This window comes from Caenorhabditis briggsae (genome assembly GCF_000004555.2).
Source record: "Caenorhabditis briggsae complete genome, chrII, whole genome shotgun sequence".
Taxonomy (NCBI): domain Eukaryota; kingdom Metazoa; phylum Nematoda; class Chromadorea; order Rhabditida; family Rhabditidae; genus Caenorhabditis; species Caenorhabditis briggsae.
This window is the reverse complement of record NC_013486.2, coordinates 13,459,798-13,478,531: the sequence shown is the minus strand read 5'-3', so window position 1 is coordinate 13,478,531 and position 18,734 is coordinate 13,459,798. Positions and strand designations below refer to the sequence as shown.

The 18,734-nt window shown below is 36.8% G+C and overlaps 5 protein-coding genes across 5 annotated transcripts in view; 1 reads left to right on the top strand and 4 right to left on the bottom strand.

Annotated features, from left to right (window-relative positions):
* The window catches only part of CBG21376, a gene marked incomplete at both ends in the record, with an annotated part of 5,641 nt that extends 1,242 nt beyond the window's left edge, over positions 1–4,399 (bottom strand). The window contains 8 exons of the mRNA XM_002646912.1: positions 607–688; positions 914–1,039; positions 1,090–1,230; positions 2,845–2,970; positions 3,951–4,076; positions 4,123–4,173; positions 4,220–4,312; positions 4,360–4,399. Of these exons, the coding sequence (XP_002646958.1) occupies positions 607–688; positions 914–1,039; positions 1,090–1,230; positions 2,845–2,970; positions 3,951–4,076; positions 4,123–4,173; positions 4,220–4,312; positions 4,360–4,399 (785 nt within the window). The remainder of the gene's footprint in view (positions 1–606; positions 689–913; positions 1,040–1,089; positions 1,231–2,844; positions 2,971–3,950; positions 4,077–4,122; positions 4,174–4,219; positions 4,313–4,359) is intronic.
* A 229-nt stretch (positions 4,400–4,628) lies between these two features.
* CBG21375 lies at positions 4,629–5,733 on the bottom strand (the record flags this gene model as incomplete). The annotated part of the gene is made up of 5 exons (XM_002646911.1): positions 4,629–4,738; positions 5,282–5,407; positions 5,455–5,505; positions 5,561–5,653; positions 5,706–5,733. The coding sequence occupies 5 exons, from the start codon at positions 5,731–5,733 to the stop codon at positions 4,629–4,631; spliced, it is 408 nt and encodes a 135-aa protein (XP_002646957.1).
* Positions 5,734–5,967: 234 nt separating this feature from the next.
* CBG21374 lies at positions 5,968–7,366 on the bottom strand (the record flags this gene model as incomplete). Its single annotated transcript, XM_002646910.1, has 6 exons — positions 5,968–6,056; positions 6,560–6,685; positions 6,731–6,781; positions 7,059–7,151; positions 7,196–7,267; positions 7,318–7,366. The coding sequence occupies 6 exons, from the start codon at positions 7,364–7,366 to the stop codon at positions 5,968–5,970; spliced, it is 480 nt and encodes a 159-aa protein (XP_002646956.1).
* A 133-nt stretch (positions 7,367–7,499) lies between these two features.
* CBG26183 lies at positions 7,500–14,113 on the bottom strand (the record flags this gene model as incomplete). The annotated part of the gene is made up of 13 exons (XM_045242904.1): positions 7,500–7,702; positions 7,968–8,084; positions 8,134–8,184; positions 8,232–8,324; positions 9,024–9,092; positions 9,140–9,202; positions 9,391–9,432; positions 11,858–11,903; positions 12,057–12,099; positions 13,349–13,494; positions 13,519–13,569; positions 13,872–13,951; positions 14,089–14,113. 13 exons carry the CDS (start codon positions 14,111–14,113, stop codon positions 7,500–7,502), a joined length of 1,029 nt encoding a protein of 342 aa, XP_045100416.1.
* A 2,098-nt stretch (positions 14,114–16,211) lies between these two features.
* On the top strand, positions 16,212–17,213 carry CBG21369 (the record flags this gene model as incomplete). Its single annotated transcript, XM_002646909.1, has 4 exons — positions 16,212–16,332; positions 16,678–16,848; positions 16,899–17,131; positions 17,178–17,213. 4 exons carry the CDS (start codon positions 16,212–16,214, stop codon positions 17,211–17,213), a joined length of 561 nt encoding a protein of 186 aa, XP_002646955.1.
* Positions 17,214–18,734: the final 1,521 nt, after the last annotated feature.

The window sequence follows — 18,734 nt, the reverse complement described above, 5'->3', positions numbered from 1 at the left end:
TCTGAATAGACAGTACCAGATGGATGCAAAACGCGTTCATACTTTAGACTCATTTATCTCGGTTCCAATGAGAAATATCAAAAATTGGTTAACTAATAAAATGTTGGTGAGATTTAGACAAACATTTTCACTTTTCGATATCTTTTGGACAAACCGAGATAATTGAGCTCAAAGTGCACGTATAGAGCGGGCTTCTATGCTCTATTTTTATGACATATCTAATCTCAGAAGGGGAGAATAGAGAAGTGAATGGGATAATAATAAATTTAATGGATCACAAGGTTGAAGTTGAAAAAACAGAAAAAAAAGCGAGAGAAATAGACAACAAAGACAAATTCACACATAAATGAAGGTGTGGGAAATTGGGCGTAAATAATAAAGAAGAAGAGATCCCGCAAGCTATCAACTTTGCTCTAACTTATCTCGGTTCATGTCAAAGATATCAAAAAGTGATCAACTGACAAAATGTTTTTCAAAATATCAGAACTGTTTTATCAGTTGACAACTTTTTCATATCTTCGACAGGAATGGAGATAAAAACGGTCAAAGTTAACGGTTATGAGCCCTTCTATTACAGATATTACGGTATCTCTCTCAATTTATCACATTGCTGATTTTTTCTGGAGTTTTGCTGCCCTCAAACTTTTCTGCATCATTTTAATCTTCTCTTCATACTTCACATTCTCATCTGGAATATAATTTATAATATTTGAAAGTTTTAGAAAAAATTCGATTTTATTAAATGATGCATTTCTGTCGAGAAACGCGTCAAGGAGTACAATCACCGAAAACGGGCAAAGAAATTGACAGAAACTGAGAAAAACCATCTGAAAGTTAGCAGATCGGGTGCTTTTCTATAACAGGTTTTACTGAAGATTTTTGAACATTTTGCACTATGGAAGTCAAAACTCACCCTCCAAAACTTTCAATACTTCCTCAAACTTCTCAAACTGCTCCTTCTGTTTCTTATCATTTCTTTCCAATGACTCCACCCTTTTTTCCATTTCTGCCGCATACAGGATGGCACTGTCCACCTTCTCTAAAATTTTTTTCAAATAAAATATTTGAAACAATAAATAAATTTCTCACCATTTCGTTTTCTTCGAACTTCGTTCATATTTCCCTCATGCTTCTTTTCCCATTCTTCAACCGCGCTCTCAACAGTTTTCACGTTTCCAAAACGTTTTAATAATCCGGTTGCGAGTCGAAGTTTTCGTTGAAGGAGAGTAACTGAAAAATTAGATTTGAAAATAATTTTCTCTTGATAATTCAACTCACTCCGCCTGTTTTGCTCATCGGTCATTGCTCCTTCGGTAGAATATCTGGAAAGTTCGAAAATCCAAAAAAAATGGAGAAGATGTTGCAAGAAAAGGAATGGAATTGGCTTTTAACCAATAATTAGAGACAATAAAAAAAGGAACAACACACATTAAGAAGGTCGTAATTTATTATGGAACCACCAGCTTGCAAAAATCGTCAGTAACAAAAAATGAATGTACATAAAAGATCATACGAAAAATCCAAGATTAATCGTCAGTTTTCTTCCTGTTGCCTTATTTTCCTTCTCGTTTCGCAAACCTTATTTCATCTTTCATTCGAGCAATTTTTTGGTTTCAGATTGGCGTTCTCGGCTCAAAATTAGAGTGATTTGTGCATATTTCAAATCTAAACTGTTGTAAGGGTCTGCAAGACCCTTATTACTCGATGCCCCATATAGTCAGTTCTACTGTTTCTAGTCTGATTCCTTAGAGCCATGACATGTCTTTCTTTCTGGCCTTTGCCCCCCCAAGAGTCATGAAATACCATTCTCTCAGGTGACATATTGGCTCTAGGAGATCAAGATAGAGATTCTAAACCTCCAGTCTCTCTACAGCCTCTAAATCCTGAATCATTCCAGATTCCAATGACGAGTCCATCGCCCCCACGGCTACAGAAGCTCCAGGCAGCGGTCTCCAAGTTATCCACCGTCTGTTATTAAATTCCTCATATCCCCATCATTTTATTTGTCATCATTTATTAACCCCGCCCCAAATTCCATTTATTCCCCGTTTGTATATAAGCCCATTCATGTAACCCTAAAGTCACGATTACACCTTATTCTTTTGTACAGGGCACAAGTCGCCCTTTTCCCCTAAACCAAACCTAAGATTAGAGAATAAACCTATTTCATATCCATGAACTCTTATTGGTAGCAGTGAGTGTAGTCTCCATAGGATGGCTGAGTAGTAGATCCACCACGTAGGTTTAGCCCTCTAGCCTTGATGCATTCTTAGGTAGGGGGAAGAATAACCCATCTTTAGGAGGTTTAAGTAAGGATTTTTGGGATAAGTTCCAGGTAAGACGCGCAGGTATTGAGAATTATTGAGAATTATTGAGAATTATTGAGGATTTCTAGGGAGGCAACTGGACCTCTGCAGTCCCTAATGAGTAACTAAGTATTGAGAAGTGAAGACGCGCCCTGTGAGTAGAGTGAGGTGAGCAAAGAGTGCCACCAGCGACATGTCGTAGACCAAGTGAGATAGTTAGATTCAGGGCCCAAAGGATCTAATTATTAAGCTTAGGTAAGTGTAACACTCATCAAGTAGTTCCCTAAAGATGTTTTTCAGTCAAGGTGGCCTAATCTTGCCAGTTTTGTTGGTATCAATATGAAAACTATCAAGGATATGTAATTTGAGGTCTTGAATCCGATTTTGTAGTCACCGAATACATGTTTCCATCGGTTATTCTGTTATACTCCAAAATTAGGGTGACCGTATAAATGTCAAACGCACTGTATTTTCAGCTGGTACGGCACATTTTTTTCAGTGCTATATCTTTTTCTAGTGTTCCCAAACGAAAACTTACCAAAAACAACGTCTACGACTTCTTGAATCTTCTCAAGTTGCTCCTTCTGCTTCCCCTCCACCTTCTTCATGATTTCCACTCTCCTCGTGAGCTCGGCGGCATAGACAATGGATGCGTTGACCATTTCTTAAAATTCATATTCTAATGAAATCAACTAGGTTCAACAACTCACTAACCCTCATGCTCTTCCCGAACTTTACTGGAATTCGAATTTAAGATTTTTCAAATTAAAAAAACCCACTATGCTCCTGTTCTCGTCGAAAATCGTTTTTAAATGAAAATCTGAAAATTTAGGGCATTAATGACCGGAAACTACTTTCTTTAAGAGGTACTGAAAATCGCAAAACAACGATTCATAGTAATCAAACATCTAATTTATAAAACAAAGTGAATTTAGATTTATTGAGATTGGGAAAAAGTAGAGAAATGACACAGTCAAAAAACAACAGAAAAAGCAGGTTCGGAAAAATTCAATGATTCCATATACAAAAAAAGATTATATGAAAATTCAAATATCAATTGTCAGCATGTGCTCTTTTTCTGCTGCTTGTCATTCTTAACTCATACTTTAGACTGGCGATTTTCCGTTCCAGGGTGGTGTTCTCGGCTGAAAATTGCGGGAAGTTTGGGGGGGGGGGCTATTTTGAATCTAAACTACTGGCCAATAGGGAATATTTTCAGTTGAAAATTGTCAATTCCGAATTCGTTAAAACTTGATAAACAACTCAAAACACATCATTTGTGTAATTTTGAGCATCAAAAATAAATTTTCAGTTGAGTTATGGCAAAAATGCCGACATATACCCTTTGTGCTCTGAGCATCATAACTCGAGAGCCCGACTTCCAAAATTCTGGAAAAAAGTTTTTTTTTTGAATTCTCTGACCACTGTTACATCTGAAACTGCTCTGAAAATTCTGAAAGTGAGAAATTTTCAAAAAACCGATTTTTATGTTTTTGGATTTTACAGCTATTTCCATGCAAAATTTCAAGTCAATCGAGTAATTTTGAACAAAGTTATGTACCGTAGGTATGTTCAAAAAAAAAAAATTCTCCTCACCACTTCTCGCCATTGTATCTTTTCCTAGCGCTTCAAAACAAAACTAACCAATAACAGCGTTTTCGGCTTTCTTGAGGATCTCAAGTTGACTTTTCTGTTTTTCCTCTATCCTATCCAGGCACTCAACTCTTCTAGTGAGCTCGGCAGCATATATGATGGATGCGTTGACTTTTTCTTAAATATTTCAATGAAAAGTAAACAAATTCAATAACTCACTAACCCTCGTGTTCCCTACGAACTTTTTCCAGAGTTTTGGCATGTCTCTCCGGATCTGAAATTGAAAAAAATCAGTGTTTTTACAGCTGGAAAATTCTTACGTCTCTCAATGTCGCTGTCAGTTTCACCTTTACGATAAACCATCTCCCTGGACATGTCCTTTTCCCAATCGAGTTCGCGCTGCAGTCCTCTGACTGAAATTCGAGCTTTTTAAATTTTCAAAGTATTAAAATCAACTCACTCTGTGCCTGTTCTCTTCGGAAATTGTTGTCCATGTCCATTTTTCTTGATGGTTAGCTGAAGAATAGGGTATCAATGACCCAAAAACTACAAGCTTAATAAGGTAATATAAATCGCAAAAAAATCAATTGATAGTGATTAAAAAATTAAACTAATAAAAAAGTGAATTTAGGTTTATTTAGACTTGGAATGCGGTTGTGAAATGACACAAACTTGAGAAAAAAACAACAGAACAACATATACAAAAAAGATCATATGAAAAATCGAACATCAATTGGCAACATCAATTCTCTTTCTGTTGATTTCCTCTGTTTCCCGTTTTGCAAATCTCAATTCATCTTTCTTACGAGCAATTGCTCGTTCCAGGTTGACGTTCTCAGCTGAAAATGGGAGAAAATTTGTGCTACGAGGTCGGAAGTATCGGTTATATGAAAATAATTCAATATTTGGAATTCAAGAAGTAATTTTCAGGTCCAATGAATCAACTTGAGATCTGTGGGAAACCCCGAGAGCCCCTCGAACCGTCAACTTTAAGTCCATATATCTGATTTCCTGCGAAAGATAACAAAAATATGTTAACTGATAAAATTTTGGTGATATTATGATAAATATTTTATCTGTTGACAGATTTTTTATATCTTTTATAGGAACTAAGATAATTGAGCTCAAAATTAAGAGAACGGCAGCCGAACGCGAAGCTCAGCTGGCAAGCGCCGACGTGTTCACTTTGAGTCCGTGTATCTCATTTCCTGCAAAAGATATCAAAAAGTTGTTAACTAACTGAATGTTAATTATTATATCACAAGTGTTTTGTCAGTCGATCACTTTTTGACAACTCTCATAGGAACCGAGATAATTGAGTTCAAAGTTAAAAGTTAGGTGGACCATTCTATCTTTTCTAGTGCTTCCAAACAAAAAATTACCAATAACGACGTCACCGTTCTTCTTGATCTTCTCAAATTCCGTCTTTTGCTTCTGCTGGACTCGCTCCATGATTTCCAGTCTCTGCTTCAGCTCGGCCGCATACCAGATGCCATAGTTGACTTTTTCTAGAAATTATTTTTAAATGAAACTATACTGAATTCATCAAACTAACCCTCGCGCTCTATTCGAACCTTCTTCAATTCATTCTCATGCCACTCTATGCCTGAAAACAGAGCAAAAATACTTTTTTTTCAGCTCTAAATTAAAAAAAAACACACGTTTCTCAATTTCGCTATTGGTTTTTTCTTTACGATATTCCATTTCCCTGAACATGGCATCTTGCCAAAGAAAATCGTGCTGCAGGGCTTCGACTGGAATTCGAAGTTGTTTTGAATTTTCGAAAATAATTCAAAATCGACTTACCACGCTCCCGATGTTCAATATTGTCCATTTTGTTGTTGGAAAACTGAAAAATAGAGGCATCAAATACCCGGGACATCAATCTAATCTTTAAATATAAGGTAATAGAAACCGCAAGAAAAGCGATGGATTGTGATTTTCAAAAAATGAAATTCGTTCAAAAAAAAAGAAAAAAATTAGATTTATTATGACTAGGAATGCGGTTGTGAAATGACACAGACTAGTAAAGGAATTGTGAAATGTGAAATTTAAAAAAATAGTTTTTTCAGCTTTGATTCTGCTTTCTCTGTCGTCTAGCCTCAACCAGTTCTCTTCTCAATGCCACCAGTTTCTGTTGAAGTTCTAGATTCTCCTCTGAAAAAAAGTTTTTTTTTGATTTGGTAGACAAATTGGGAGCCCATATTTTAGGAAAGAGGGGCAGTACTATTGGGCAAGCTATGGACATTATTCCGGTAAAACTAGAATGTTCGAAAAACAAGTCGGTCAGGGTCAGGGCAAATCGCCTAGGCTATGTCCCTATTCTTGAGCTTCAATCTCAATTATCTCGTTTGCTGCAAAAGATACCAAAATTTCGTCCATTATTAAAATGTTTATCATAATGTCACCAGCCTTTTATCAGTTGACAAAAATTTGAAATCTTTCGCAAAGACCGATATAATGGAGTTCAAAGATAAGTACCATAAAGTGATTGAAGTACCACTTTCAACTTTGAGCGAATTTTTCTCGACTCCTTCAAAAGCTATCAAAAATTTGTCAACTAGTAAATTGTTTATCATGATGTCAGCAATATTTTACCAGTGGACAGATTCTTGATATCTCTCATAGGGACCGAGATAATGAAGCTCAAACAAACTCACCCTCTGTTTTTCTCAATTGCTCATTGATCTGCTGGAGTTGCACGTCTTGTTTTTCCTTGACTGTTTCCATTATGGCAGCTCGAGTTTCCAATTCAGCGGCATATTGAATCGCTTTTTCTACCTTATCTGAAAGAATTCTTCTGAATTGATGGTTAAAATCAAAGCTCTCACCATGCTGTGCTTTCCGAATTTTGATCATTTCTTCTGGATGGTCCAGGCGCTCTGAAAAAGGTTTATTAACATAATTTTTGCAGTAGAGCGCGGTGACGCCTACCTGTGATAGAAGGGCCTTCACATTGTCAAGTTTGAGCTCAATTATACTTATTCCTATGCAAGATATCTAGGATGTGTTAACTGATAAGATGTTTCTAATATTGTGATAATCATTTCTTCAGTTGACAACTTTTCTCTATCTTTGACGGGAACCGAGAAAGTTGTCTCAAAGTTAAAATGGAAGGAGCCCTTCTATAACAGGTTTTACACCTAACAATAGACTCACTCTTCTCCATTTCTTCATCAATATTTTTCATTCTAAAAAACGCACTGTCATACTGAAGCCTATGATGGCCGAGAACAGTACGAAGTCGCAGAACTGAAATTTGCTACATTTTTAAATTAACAAATCAATCAACTCACTTTTTTTCTGATGCTTGACAGCTAGAAGATGAGCTCTAACCAGCTTCCTTGAGATTTGGATAGGGTCTTCTACTGAAAAATTTTTTTGATAAAGGGCTCAAAATTCTTTGGGGTTTTCTTACGTGGTCCTTTTCCAGCCACTTTAGGCTGCTGACTCCTGGTTTTTGGCATTTTAGTGAAATCTTGAAAAGCAATTGATCAAAGATAATTAATTGGGCAACTAGAGATAATGAGAATTGGAAGTTAAGATCCAATAGTTCAAAAAAAGGTGTGATTTGAAAAAAAAAACGGTTTATTGAAACAATCAAGTATAGATGGGCCAATCAGTGTACAATTTTCTATTGAGCTCGGACGAGCTGATGGAGAAAGCATTCATAGTAGAATCTATAGCAGAGAAGGACGTCGATTCAGCCGTCTCCAATGGAGCAACTGGAGCAGTAGCCATCTTCCATTCCTCCAGATCTTCTTCGATCATCTCAATCTTTCCTTTGTACATCGCGTTCTCCACTGAAACCATTATTTAAAAATATTTATTTTCATACAAGCCTGGTTGCCTCTGGACCTTCAAACAGCTAGCACCCGACCGATGCCTGCACTTCGAGCTCAATTATCTCGGTTCTCTCAAAAGATATCGAAAATTAATCAATTGATAAAAAATTGGTGATATTTTGATGAATAATTCATTAGTTGAAATGTTTTTGATATCTGTTGGAGGAAGCGAGATAATTGAGCTTCACGTTATCCACTTTTCCAAATCTCAAAAACCACTCACCCTCTATTTTAAGGACAACTTCGATGCAATGTTCCAATTCCTCTCGTGGAGTGTCCCTCAAAAGACTGACTTCGTATGAAATTTTTTCTGCCTCTCGAACAGCTTCATCAACTTCCTCTTAAATTATTAATTACACAACTTTTTTTTTCGAAAAAAAAACACTTACTCTTCCTTTGCTTTCTTGTTTCCGCTAGCTTCCTCCGGTGTTCCCTTAATTCTGAAAAAAATACCCTAATTTTGAAAACTTTAAAAAAAAAGACTTACTTAATTGTATTTTGATGTTTGTTTCTTTTGTCTTATATTTGATTGTTCCACATGCTGCTTCCTCGTCTTTCAGTTGAGCCCGAAGAGCAAAAACTGAAATATAGCACTTTCAGTTGAAATTTGGCAGTTTTGACGATTTTCAAGAGTTTAGAGCTCGGCTTTCAAGTTTCTGATCACTTTGAAAAGATCGGAGGGTGTGAAACAGACCTAGATTGAAAACTTTGCATTCACAGAATTTATTGAAAATTCCTAGTTTTTCAGCTTTTTGCCGATTTCTGAAAGTCGCCTGATTTTTTTTCCCGTCTTCAGGAATTTTTAAAAAATTGCATAAATGCAAATTTTTCAAATTAAGTCCTCCTAAATTTTGAAAGTGATTTGTGCATTTTTCTTCCATCTTTTTCGGATCATTTTAGTACATTTTGAACCATTTTTTAGTAATATTTGGACCATTTTTTATAATTTTTAGATTTCCAAAGGTTTTTTTCAGGTCTAAAAATGACAGAATTCGAGTATGAAATTGCAAATTTCGGGGTAGAAAATCCAATTTTCATAGATATCGGACGTGATTTTTAGACTATTTTCCTTGAATTCAGGACTATTCTTTTTATAAACTTTGGATCATTTAACACTTATTTAGGTCATTTTTCATGGATTTAGGACCATTTTTTGATTAATTTTGGACCATTTTAACATTTATTTAGGTAATTTTCAATGATTTTTAAATCATTCTTCAACTTTACAGCCAAGCCCCAGAGCTTTTTCAGAGTTTCTTTTTCTTCGAAATCGACTCACTTCTATTTTGCGCCTTCTCGCATTCGAGATGCTTCTTCAGCAGTTCTGGATCCACGACAATTGGTTCCTCTGAAAGGATTTTCTATGAAAAACTGTTTTTTTAAATATTTCCTTACCAGGTGGACTTTTCTTTTTTTGACGAGGATTATTGTATTCTCGCATCATCTTGAGGGTGTAAGCTAAAAACTGAAAATTATGATAATTCAGAAACCAAGAGACAACAATCACAAAGATAATCATTGGAGATCCAGTAAATTTAAAAAAAAACTGAAAATAGCAAAAAAAATGAAGCTTTTATTATTTGTGGTAAAACTGAGAACATTGGAAAAGTACATCACAAAAGGCAAGACACGGGTGGGAAATCGACATTTTCTTTCTATTTTCCTTGAGACGATTCTTCTTTGACAGCCTTCAGCTCATTTGAGAGCTTCTCATATTCCTCCTTGAGAGCTGTGTTCTTTTCTGGAATTCGTTCAAATTTATTTATTGATTTTTCGAGAGATATTTTCTTTATTTTTATTCAGAGTAGATTTTTGAGATAACTGAGCACGTCGAACTGAGGCACCATTTGGTCTGGAAATTTAGCCCGCCGACCGACCGCCAACCACAGCTGACCGACCGAAATGGAAGCTTCACCTTGAGCTCAATTACCTCGATTCTTTCGAAAGCAATTGAAATTTAATCAACTGATAAAACACTGGTGATATTATTAGGTTGGCGGGAAAGTCTTTGTCACTCTGTTTGTTTAATCACTGTTCTCGTATATGGAGGCTGTGTATGATATCGACTCTAGTGAATAACAAGGTGATAAGAACCTTCCATATAAACAAGTCCCCATCTCCTTCCCTGCTCCTCATCTGTAATTGAAACGATATGTTTGTTCCCACTGCTATTCACATCAGACATGTTTTGATTTACCTCTTCCTATCTCACACCACGATGAAGGATTCGGAAACTTTCTTGAAGAATGTGTACAACACACATGCCCCTCACTACAATACTATTCGCAATTGGTTCCATCGTTTCGAAAAAGATGACTTCTCGCTCGATGAAAAGGATCGCTCTGGGAGACCCCGTGAGTTGGATTTGGACAAGCTGAAGCACGCATTGCAATCGGATCCATTTCAATCTAGCCGTGAACTAGCTGTCACATTCGGAGTTCACCATAGCACAGTCCTTGAAGGTTTGAAGTCTCTTGGAATGAGAAAACTTTTTGGTCGATTCATACCTCATCACCTGACTCAAGCCAACCTTGACCGCCGAGTCGACGATTCGATTACTCTTCTCACTCTCCACGCGGGCGATCGATGGCTGGACCGGCTAATAACCGGAGATGAGAAGTGGGTCTTCTACGATATCACCACAGGAAATCCCAGTGGGTTGGAGAAGGAGAGAGCCCACAGGATGTCCCCAAACCCGACCTTCATCCGAAAAAAGTTATGCTCTCTGTGTGGTGGGGAGTGGACGGCCCCATCTACTGGGAACTTCTGCCCGAGGGCAAAACAATAACTGGAGACCTCTACACTACTCAACTACGAAACCTCAAGAAAGCAGTCGACCGTTCGGCCCTGAAAGACAAGAAAGTGTACTATCAACATGATAACGCTCGCCCACATGTTTCGAAACAAGTGAAGCAGGAGCTGATGGGATATGGATGGAATGTTCTCCCTCACCCCCCGTATTCTCCTGATCTTGCTCCTTCCGACTATTGGTTATTTGGCGATATGACACGTGCCTTCGAAGGAAGAAGCTTCAATTCCCGTGGAGCGGTCGAAGCGGCACTCAAACAATACTTTGCCTCACGCCCGGCTGGATTCTACCGCAATGGAATCCATAAATTGAGGGAACGTTGGAGACATGTTGTTGATAATGATGGACAATATAATTAATTATTCGGTTATTTTTTCTTTGAGAAATAAACTATTGAAAAAGTGACAAAGACTTTCCCGCCAACCTAATACAATAAACAATTCATCCGTTGAAAACTTTTTTATATCTTCTAAAGGAACCGATATAATTAAGCTCAAAATAATAAGACGGGCTTCTGTTAGAGCAAATAGAGTAATTGAGCACTTCGAGCCCAATTATCTCAGCTCTCACGAGAGATGTCAAAACCTTGTCAACTAATAAATTGTTTGTCATAAAATAACCTATCTTTACTATTAACAATCACCAAATTCTGTCTGTGTGCGTGTGTCCGGTGTTCCCGGTTCCACGACCCTAGCGAAGTCCAGAATACACCAAATTTTCCCAAATTTTCACAGATGACCCGAAATAGCAGCGAGATAATGCCCGTTTATTTTGATTTGTGAAATTTTATTTCTCACGTCTTCTGAAGACGTTCTTCTAATTTTATAGTGCAAATCTTTGAAAAAATATTGAAGAAATATTTACGTGATCCCCGTCTAACCGCCCAATTATTTTCTCATCCACGATATTTTTGAAAAAAAAGGTGATTTTGTGAAAACGATATTTTAGTCTGGCTTTTGAATATTTGAAAGGGCGAAAAAAATTATTTTGAAACGGGGGGAAAATAAGAGAATACCAAGAAAAAAGAAATTTTTTGATTTTTTGATTTTCAGAATTTTGATATTTCAGGATTTCAGATTTTCAGAATCTCAGAGTCTAGGAAGGCATTCTCAGGACTTCAGAAAGTTTCTGAATTTTAGATCTTCAGAATCTTAGTATAAAGTGGTTGCAACAATATCGCTCTTTCTGGATAACTTGAGTTTTCAAGATTTTATTCTTGAAGAATTTCTTATTTTCCGAATTTTCAAAATTTCTGAGATCTTAGTGTCTCAGATTCTTATTCACAGAACTTTCAAAAAAAAAACAGAATTTCTGATTTTCCAACTTTTCAGGTTTTAAATTCCCGAGTTTCTAAGCTTTCGGAGTTTAGAATTTTCTAATTCTTGAATTGAGAAAACTCCAATTTTTGAAATTTATAATTTCTAAATTTTCGAAGTTACAAAAAAATTTTCTGACTGTGTTCTTTTCGAGATTTCAAGCTTCTGAATACCCCAATTTTCGGACTCTCAAGTTCTCAAATTTCTGAATTTTAGAGTGCCTGGAAGTTCTGAATATGAAGCCAGTTAACCGAAAAAAAAGGAGCTCTAATTTGGTACTTTTTTGCATGATTATGGGTATTATAAGCGATAGATGTCCAGTCTCTCCATTTATAGGTCTTTTTTCACGTTTCCGAATTTTCGAATTTCCGACCTTTTTTTTCGGAGACTCTTTAGAATTTCTAGGACTTTCAAAAAATTAAGTTCGGAAATTCAGAAAACCTGAAGTTCGAGCGTTAGATACTTGGAAAGCAACCTTTGGTAATTCAAAAAGTGAATTTGAAAACTCAGAAATTTGAAATATCGGAAACTCAGAAAATCTAGATTGGGATATTCAGAAACTCACCATCTTGGATTTTTAAAACATCTCAAAATTTCGAAATACTGATTATACTTGAAGCTATACTCCATAATTTCCTCATTTCTGACCAGATTTCTTAATTTCCGAAACTCGGAGTTTTTAAATTCCCTAATAATACATAGACCATAAGAAAGTAGTCTCTGAAAAAGTGAAAAGAGAACTCCTCTATAAGATTACGGGCAATGTAGGCGGGAGCCAGAAGTTTCAGCCCGGAGGGGCGCAAATCGAATGTTTTTAAAAACTCGAAAGTTTCGAAATTCGGAAATTTCAGTAGTCCAGTAATTCAGAAATCCAAGAAATGTGAAACTTCGTGAATTCAAAAATTGACATACTCCGGATTTCAGAACTTCAAAAATGCCATCTTCAGTAGTTTGGAAGTTTTGAACATTTGAAAAGTCAAATATTCAGAAATTTTTTCAAAAATTATTTTGGTGGCTTCGAAAACTCGAAAATTTTGAAATTAGAAATTCAATTGTAAGATACAGTAGGCGGAAGCCAGGAGGTTGAGCCCCCGTCAGGAAGCGTAAACCGACAGGTATTTTATCAGTTGACAAATTTTTGAGATTTTTCACAGGAACTGAGATAATTGAGCGTGAAGTTCAAGTACCGTATTTCAGTTTTTCAATGTTTTTTACTGGTTCTTGAGGTCTAACCATGTTTTTCAAACGATTTTATGTATTTTTATTATATTATCAACTAGCTGGTGCACCTACGGCGCGATTTAATCTAATCCTTGGTTAGTCGGTCCGCTCCTCACTTTCAATTTAAGGGTCACGTAAACCTATATTCGTTTTTAAGCTTTTCAAAATTCCACAGGCTGACAGGTGGACCAAGAGACGCGTGTAGTGTTTTATATATAAGGAAAATTTTAAATCTTGTTAATTGGAATAAAAACTCACGGGCCGCCTCCTTCACTCTCGTGCACATCTCGCTGACGTCGATGTTTTCCTCCTTCATCCGTCTGGAGAAATCGTCGATTCTCTCCTCCATCTGTCTCGACTGCTCTCTCGCTTGCATGAGCTCGTCTGGAAATCACAGATAATTTCTACAGGCTGAGGGAGATATTTACCATTCCGAACGAGCTGAGCGGCACGAATCTCTTCATTGGCTCTCTCATCCACTGAAAGATTCACAGATTTTTGAATCATGTTTTGAAGAAAGTAAATGTTTAGGCTTCCATTTTCGGGCGTCGCTGGCAACTTCTGATCGGAGGTTGATCTCAAGGTTCCGACCTAGTACTATGTCACCTGTCATCTTCCGACCAGAATTTGACCGTGGCCGGCTTTACAGCCGTTTTTGGGCAACTTTCGACCAGAACATGGCCAATATCCGTCAAAAATTCCTTCAAATTTCTGACCAGAAGTTACAAGCCGAGCTGTCACAATAATTTCAGATTTTTAACGACTTACATTCTCTCAAAACTTCCTCGCGCTCACGCAAGGCATGACGAGCCCTCTCCGTTTGCCTTTGTGCTTCCCGGATTTTTCTCTCCAAATCCCGAACTGAAGTTAGAAATTTTATATCATGAAACCTTTAATAGAATGGCCCCTAAACTTTAGAAAGTTGGCTTAAAGTTTAAAGTTAGAAGCCTTTCTATTAAAGGTTTTACGGTATACATGTTTTTAACAAAAAAACTCACTTTCGGCTTCTGGGTCGTATGGCATTTTTTCCTGCAGTTGAGCGCTGATGAAGATTTTCTGAAAATTTTTAACCTTTGGGTGGAGGAAAACGAGTTGGATTCAAAATGAGAAAGAAAGATCGATCGATGCACCACATTTGGTTTTTTTTTTTGAAATCACAGTTTTTAATTATAATTGAAACTTAAGGTTTGCCACAAATAGCGAAAACTCGGCCAACAAATGTATCGATATGGCCTATGGAAGAAAGTAATGAAAAATCGAAGAAAAATAAGAAAGGACTGTTTGTTAGAAGACTTTCTCCAACTATATCAAAGTTCCATGGAATTTCATGCATTTGGGTATGAGCTATAGCTTCTGAGAACATTTGAAAGTTATCGGAAATTCCGGGTGGAAGAAGTTTTGACACTTCTCGGCCACTGCCCACCAGCTGGCGGCCGTGGAGGCTCAGAGAAATAGAGACCTCTTCTTCTTCCTCTTGTTTGTTGGCTGGCAACAGAAGGCGATTAGCGTTGCGTGTGTATGTGTATGTAAGTAAGAAGAAGAAGAAGAAGAAGGAGAGGAACGATGTGTGAACGCGAAATAACAAAAAATGCGTTTAGCCTGCAAAGATTGGGCCGTAATTTTACTTCATACTATCAAATCAAAGTGATAATTGGTGGGAATGGTAGCTTAAAGCATCAGTAAAATAGCTATTAACTTTTGAAACAAAAACATAAAAATTCGGTTAAGGAGCGAAAATACAATATAAAATTAGGAAAATTGCAAATACACTTTGAAACATGGTTTTTAAATGGATTTTGGTCAGGTTTTGGTCGTAACTTGCCCGAAAACGGCTTGTGGCCAGATTTTGGTCGGAAGTTAAACATTGAAATACAAGTAGGTCGGAATCTTGTCCTGAGTTTATCGAGGTACAATAATACGGTTTTAAAGAATTTGTTAGTTTTAGAATCTTCAGGGCTTTTCGGATTGGAAAGGAATTTTTCATAACTGTTGTGTATTTGATTTCAAATAATAAACCTGCATAGTTATTCAGACTAGAAACACTATCAAAGCAAGAATAGTATTAAAGGGCGCATAAAATATACCGTAGTTCTTCATATAGGAGTCCATCCAAGACGTCGCATTTGATCTCAATTTTCTTCATTTTTATAAAAGATATCAAAAGTTTGTCAAATAATAAAATATTGATGATGTTATGATAATTAATTTATCAGTTGACAGATATTTTATATTTTTTACAGGAATTGAGATAAACTGGCTCGAAGTTTGGATGAGCTGCTATTAGAGAAAATACGATAACTTTATAAATTGGTCCAAATTGGTTCAAGATTTTGGAGAATTCGCCTGTTGAGCTATTTAACAAATTAGGATATCTGATATCTAGTATTCTTATCATCAGATTCATGAGAAAAATTTGGAAATTCTCAAAAAAAAAAACTACGGTGTCAAACAATCCCTCAAGAATCCGGTCTTCAAAAATCAACTAGAAATGTAGCTCATGCTTCAAGCTATCATTTCCAGAAAAATTGAAATCAATTGGAACAGTTTGAGCCGCTTTATGAATGAATATTTGGAATTGAGTCGTAGTTTCCTTCATTTCCTCCTTTCTCGTGTTCTCCTCCCCCTCTTCTTCTCCACCACAACGCAAGTCGTGTGCGCGCACACGAGAACAGGGGATGGCCGTCAATCAAGTGGCCTAACTGCAAAACCTCTTCCACCAAAATACACAGGGTGTGTGCGCGCGCACACACGAGAGGGAATTTCCAATAGAATTCAAAAAATGGTGAAAAGTCAATAGCTCCGTGCAGGACCCTTCGATTGATTTTAACCCTTTCTCAGGTCTACAAAGATTGTTTCCCACCATTTTCTCCAGTTTCCTCATGATTTCGTTTCTTAAATAGTTTTGTGTCAATTTTTGCAGAAATTTTCAAATATTTCGAACCTATTTTTAACCTAACTGTAAAAATGGAAAATTTTTATTCCAATCTCCAATACATATGCCCCTTTGAACCACAAAATATATTGCCCATTTTGACTGAACTGCTGTTTCGAATTAAAAATGTGTATTTAAAACTTTGAATCAGCAACAAATCAATCAATAATCTTTCAGAAAATCAAAAAAATGTCGTCGGATCATCAAGAGAGAAAGACAATCGTCGTGAAGACGAAGATGTCGATGGCCGACGTTCGGAGGGAGCTGTTTGGACCAATCCAGGAAGCGGCTCGAAAGCCATACCCATTTGGTGAGTATTTTGCAAATTTCCCTAAAATTCATACTAAGATTATGATAAAAATTATGACGGCAAAAAAACTGTAGTAGAAGGTCCCCTAAACTGTCAACTTTGAGCTCAATTATCTCGGTTCCTGTGAAAGATATAAAAATGTTTCAACTGATAAAACACTTCTGGTAATATGATAAACAAATAATCAGTTGACAACTCTTCTGTATCTTTGGCAGGAGCCGAGAAAAATTGACTTAAAGTTAGAGAACCTTTCTGTTGCAGGTTTTTCGCATCCAATCGTTCGCTACAAATCAGGCCCAAAAACTTACAAATCTAGTTAATCTGAAAATATTCTTCCTTTTTTAGCCCTCGACCCCAGCACCATCTGGTGCAAGCTCTCCGAGCTCCGCCTGTGCATGCTCATTATGGAGCATAAGCCAGTCGGAGAAGAACGATCCGTCAAGAAGATGTCGATATTCGAGGGGTTGAATAGGATTCGAGACGATGAGCACCCGTCCGTAAAATTCTTCCTTAGCGGTAAGTAAACATTTTCTTGTTCCTCAAAAACCCAAGAATCATAATTCCAGAAGAAAACCAGATGGCTTTCGATAAACAAAGGGTTGAATTGGCTCGTGGAAGCACTGTCAGAATGGTCTTTCCACCAAAGTATACACTTCGGCCAACGCTCGCAGCCATCGAGAAGAAGCTCGAAGAATGGTACAATCTCGCAATCTGCGAGAAAAATGAGCCAAACTCGCAACGAAAAGCGGGAGCAGGCACGTACCAGATACCGGCCTACATTCTGGCGGAAATGGAGAAGGTGTAATTTTGAAAATTGGAGTCAGAAATAATTTTCTAAATTACAGATGAACGCGGAGAATGGAAACGGAACATCCACATGAGCACCCAAAGAATTCTACCGATCTCCACACGTGTCCAATCAAATTAAAGCATCTCATTTGTCTACAATTCTGATTTCTTGTTCCCATCTTATAACCTGATATGTTGTATCTCTTTCTCATTGTTGATTTCTTGTTGATTAACTGATTACTAATACATAAATCTGTTGTTGTTGAGTACAAAAACTGGTTGGAAGGTGCATCGAACAAAAAATACATCGTGTTCTATTTTTTTCCACTATCAGCAAGACCACGTAGACCCATTCAACCAAGTAGAAGGGGAAAATAATGGCTCAGTGGACACATCGCTCCCAAGAACTTGCATTACTCGTATCTTTTCTCAAACTCATCCAAATCGATTGGAAGTTTTTAGGAGATACCGTAAAAACTGTAGTCCACCTTACATGAACAGTTTGAGCTTAAATATATCGGTTACCTAGAGAGATATGAAAAGTTTGCCAGCTGATAAAACGTTTATCATACTATCACCAATGTTTTATTAGTTGGCAAATTTTTGATATCTCTTATAGGTTCCGAGATAATTGAGCTCAAAATGCACAAGATGTGTGTGCGCGCGCGTAGGGCTGCCAGTAGTGGCCGAAGAATTGCAAAACCTCTTCCACCGGTAGCAGTGGACACATCGCTAGCGAAAAATGACTTACTCTTTGCTCAAACTCGTTCAATTCGATTAAAAACTTTTGTAGTAGGTAGCTGAAATATTCAGAAAGATTTTCCTTATTGTCGGGAAATCAAAAAGCTTGAAATCTCTAGCACATTCTGTATTTTTATAACTTTTATCTTTGAGCCAACTTTTCTCGTTTCCTGTTAAAGATATCAAAAAGTTGTTAATTAATAAAATGTTTATCATAATGCCACAAGTATTTTATCAGTTGACACATTTTTGATATCTCGTATTGGAATCTAGAAAAATTAGCTCAAACTTGACACTGTAATGATTTTTCGACGAGTATACATATGAGCCAGACTCAAGATATGGTGTGAATGTTTTGTTTACACAAAAAAGGACATCTATTCCGAATGCGCTCTACCGAACACCAGCTGGCTGTCAGTAATTGTCCGCCTTATTTGAATTTGCTGACTTATTGATTTTGGGTGTTCCCGCAGAAAAGAACCTAAATGAATTTTCGAGAAGTTTTTGCTTTTTGCCTACTTAAAATTCGGAATATTTGCGCTGGAAAACCGAAAAATCATCAATTGTCTTTAACTTCCTCAAAATCAATTCCCTTTATTCAAACTCCCCAGAGTGGTTTTATTCAATTGTATCGAAAATTTGGATGTTTTGGAAATGTACGTTTTTTTCTTGTTCATTTGTGTTTTTTTGTTTCTGAAAAAATTAAAAAATATGTACAGTCAATGTAAAATAATACAGTACAATACAGACAATACAAACAATACAAACAATACAATACAAACAACAATACAAACAATACAGTAAAACCTCTAATAGAACGACACCCGGATCGTCCACTTTGAGCCTATATATCTCACTTCTTTTGAAAGATA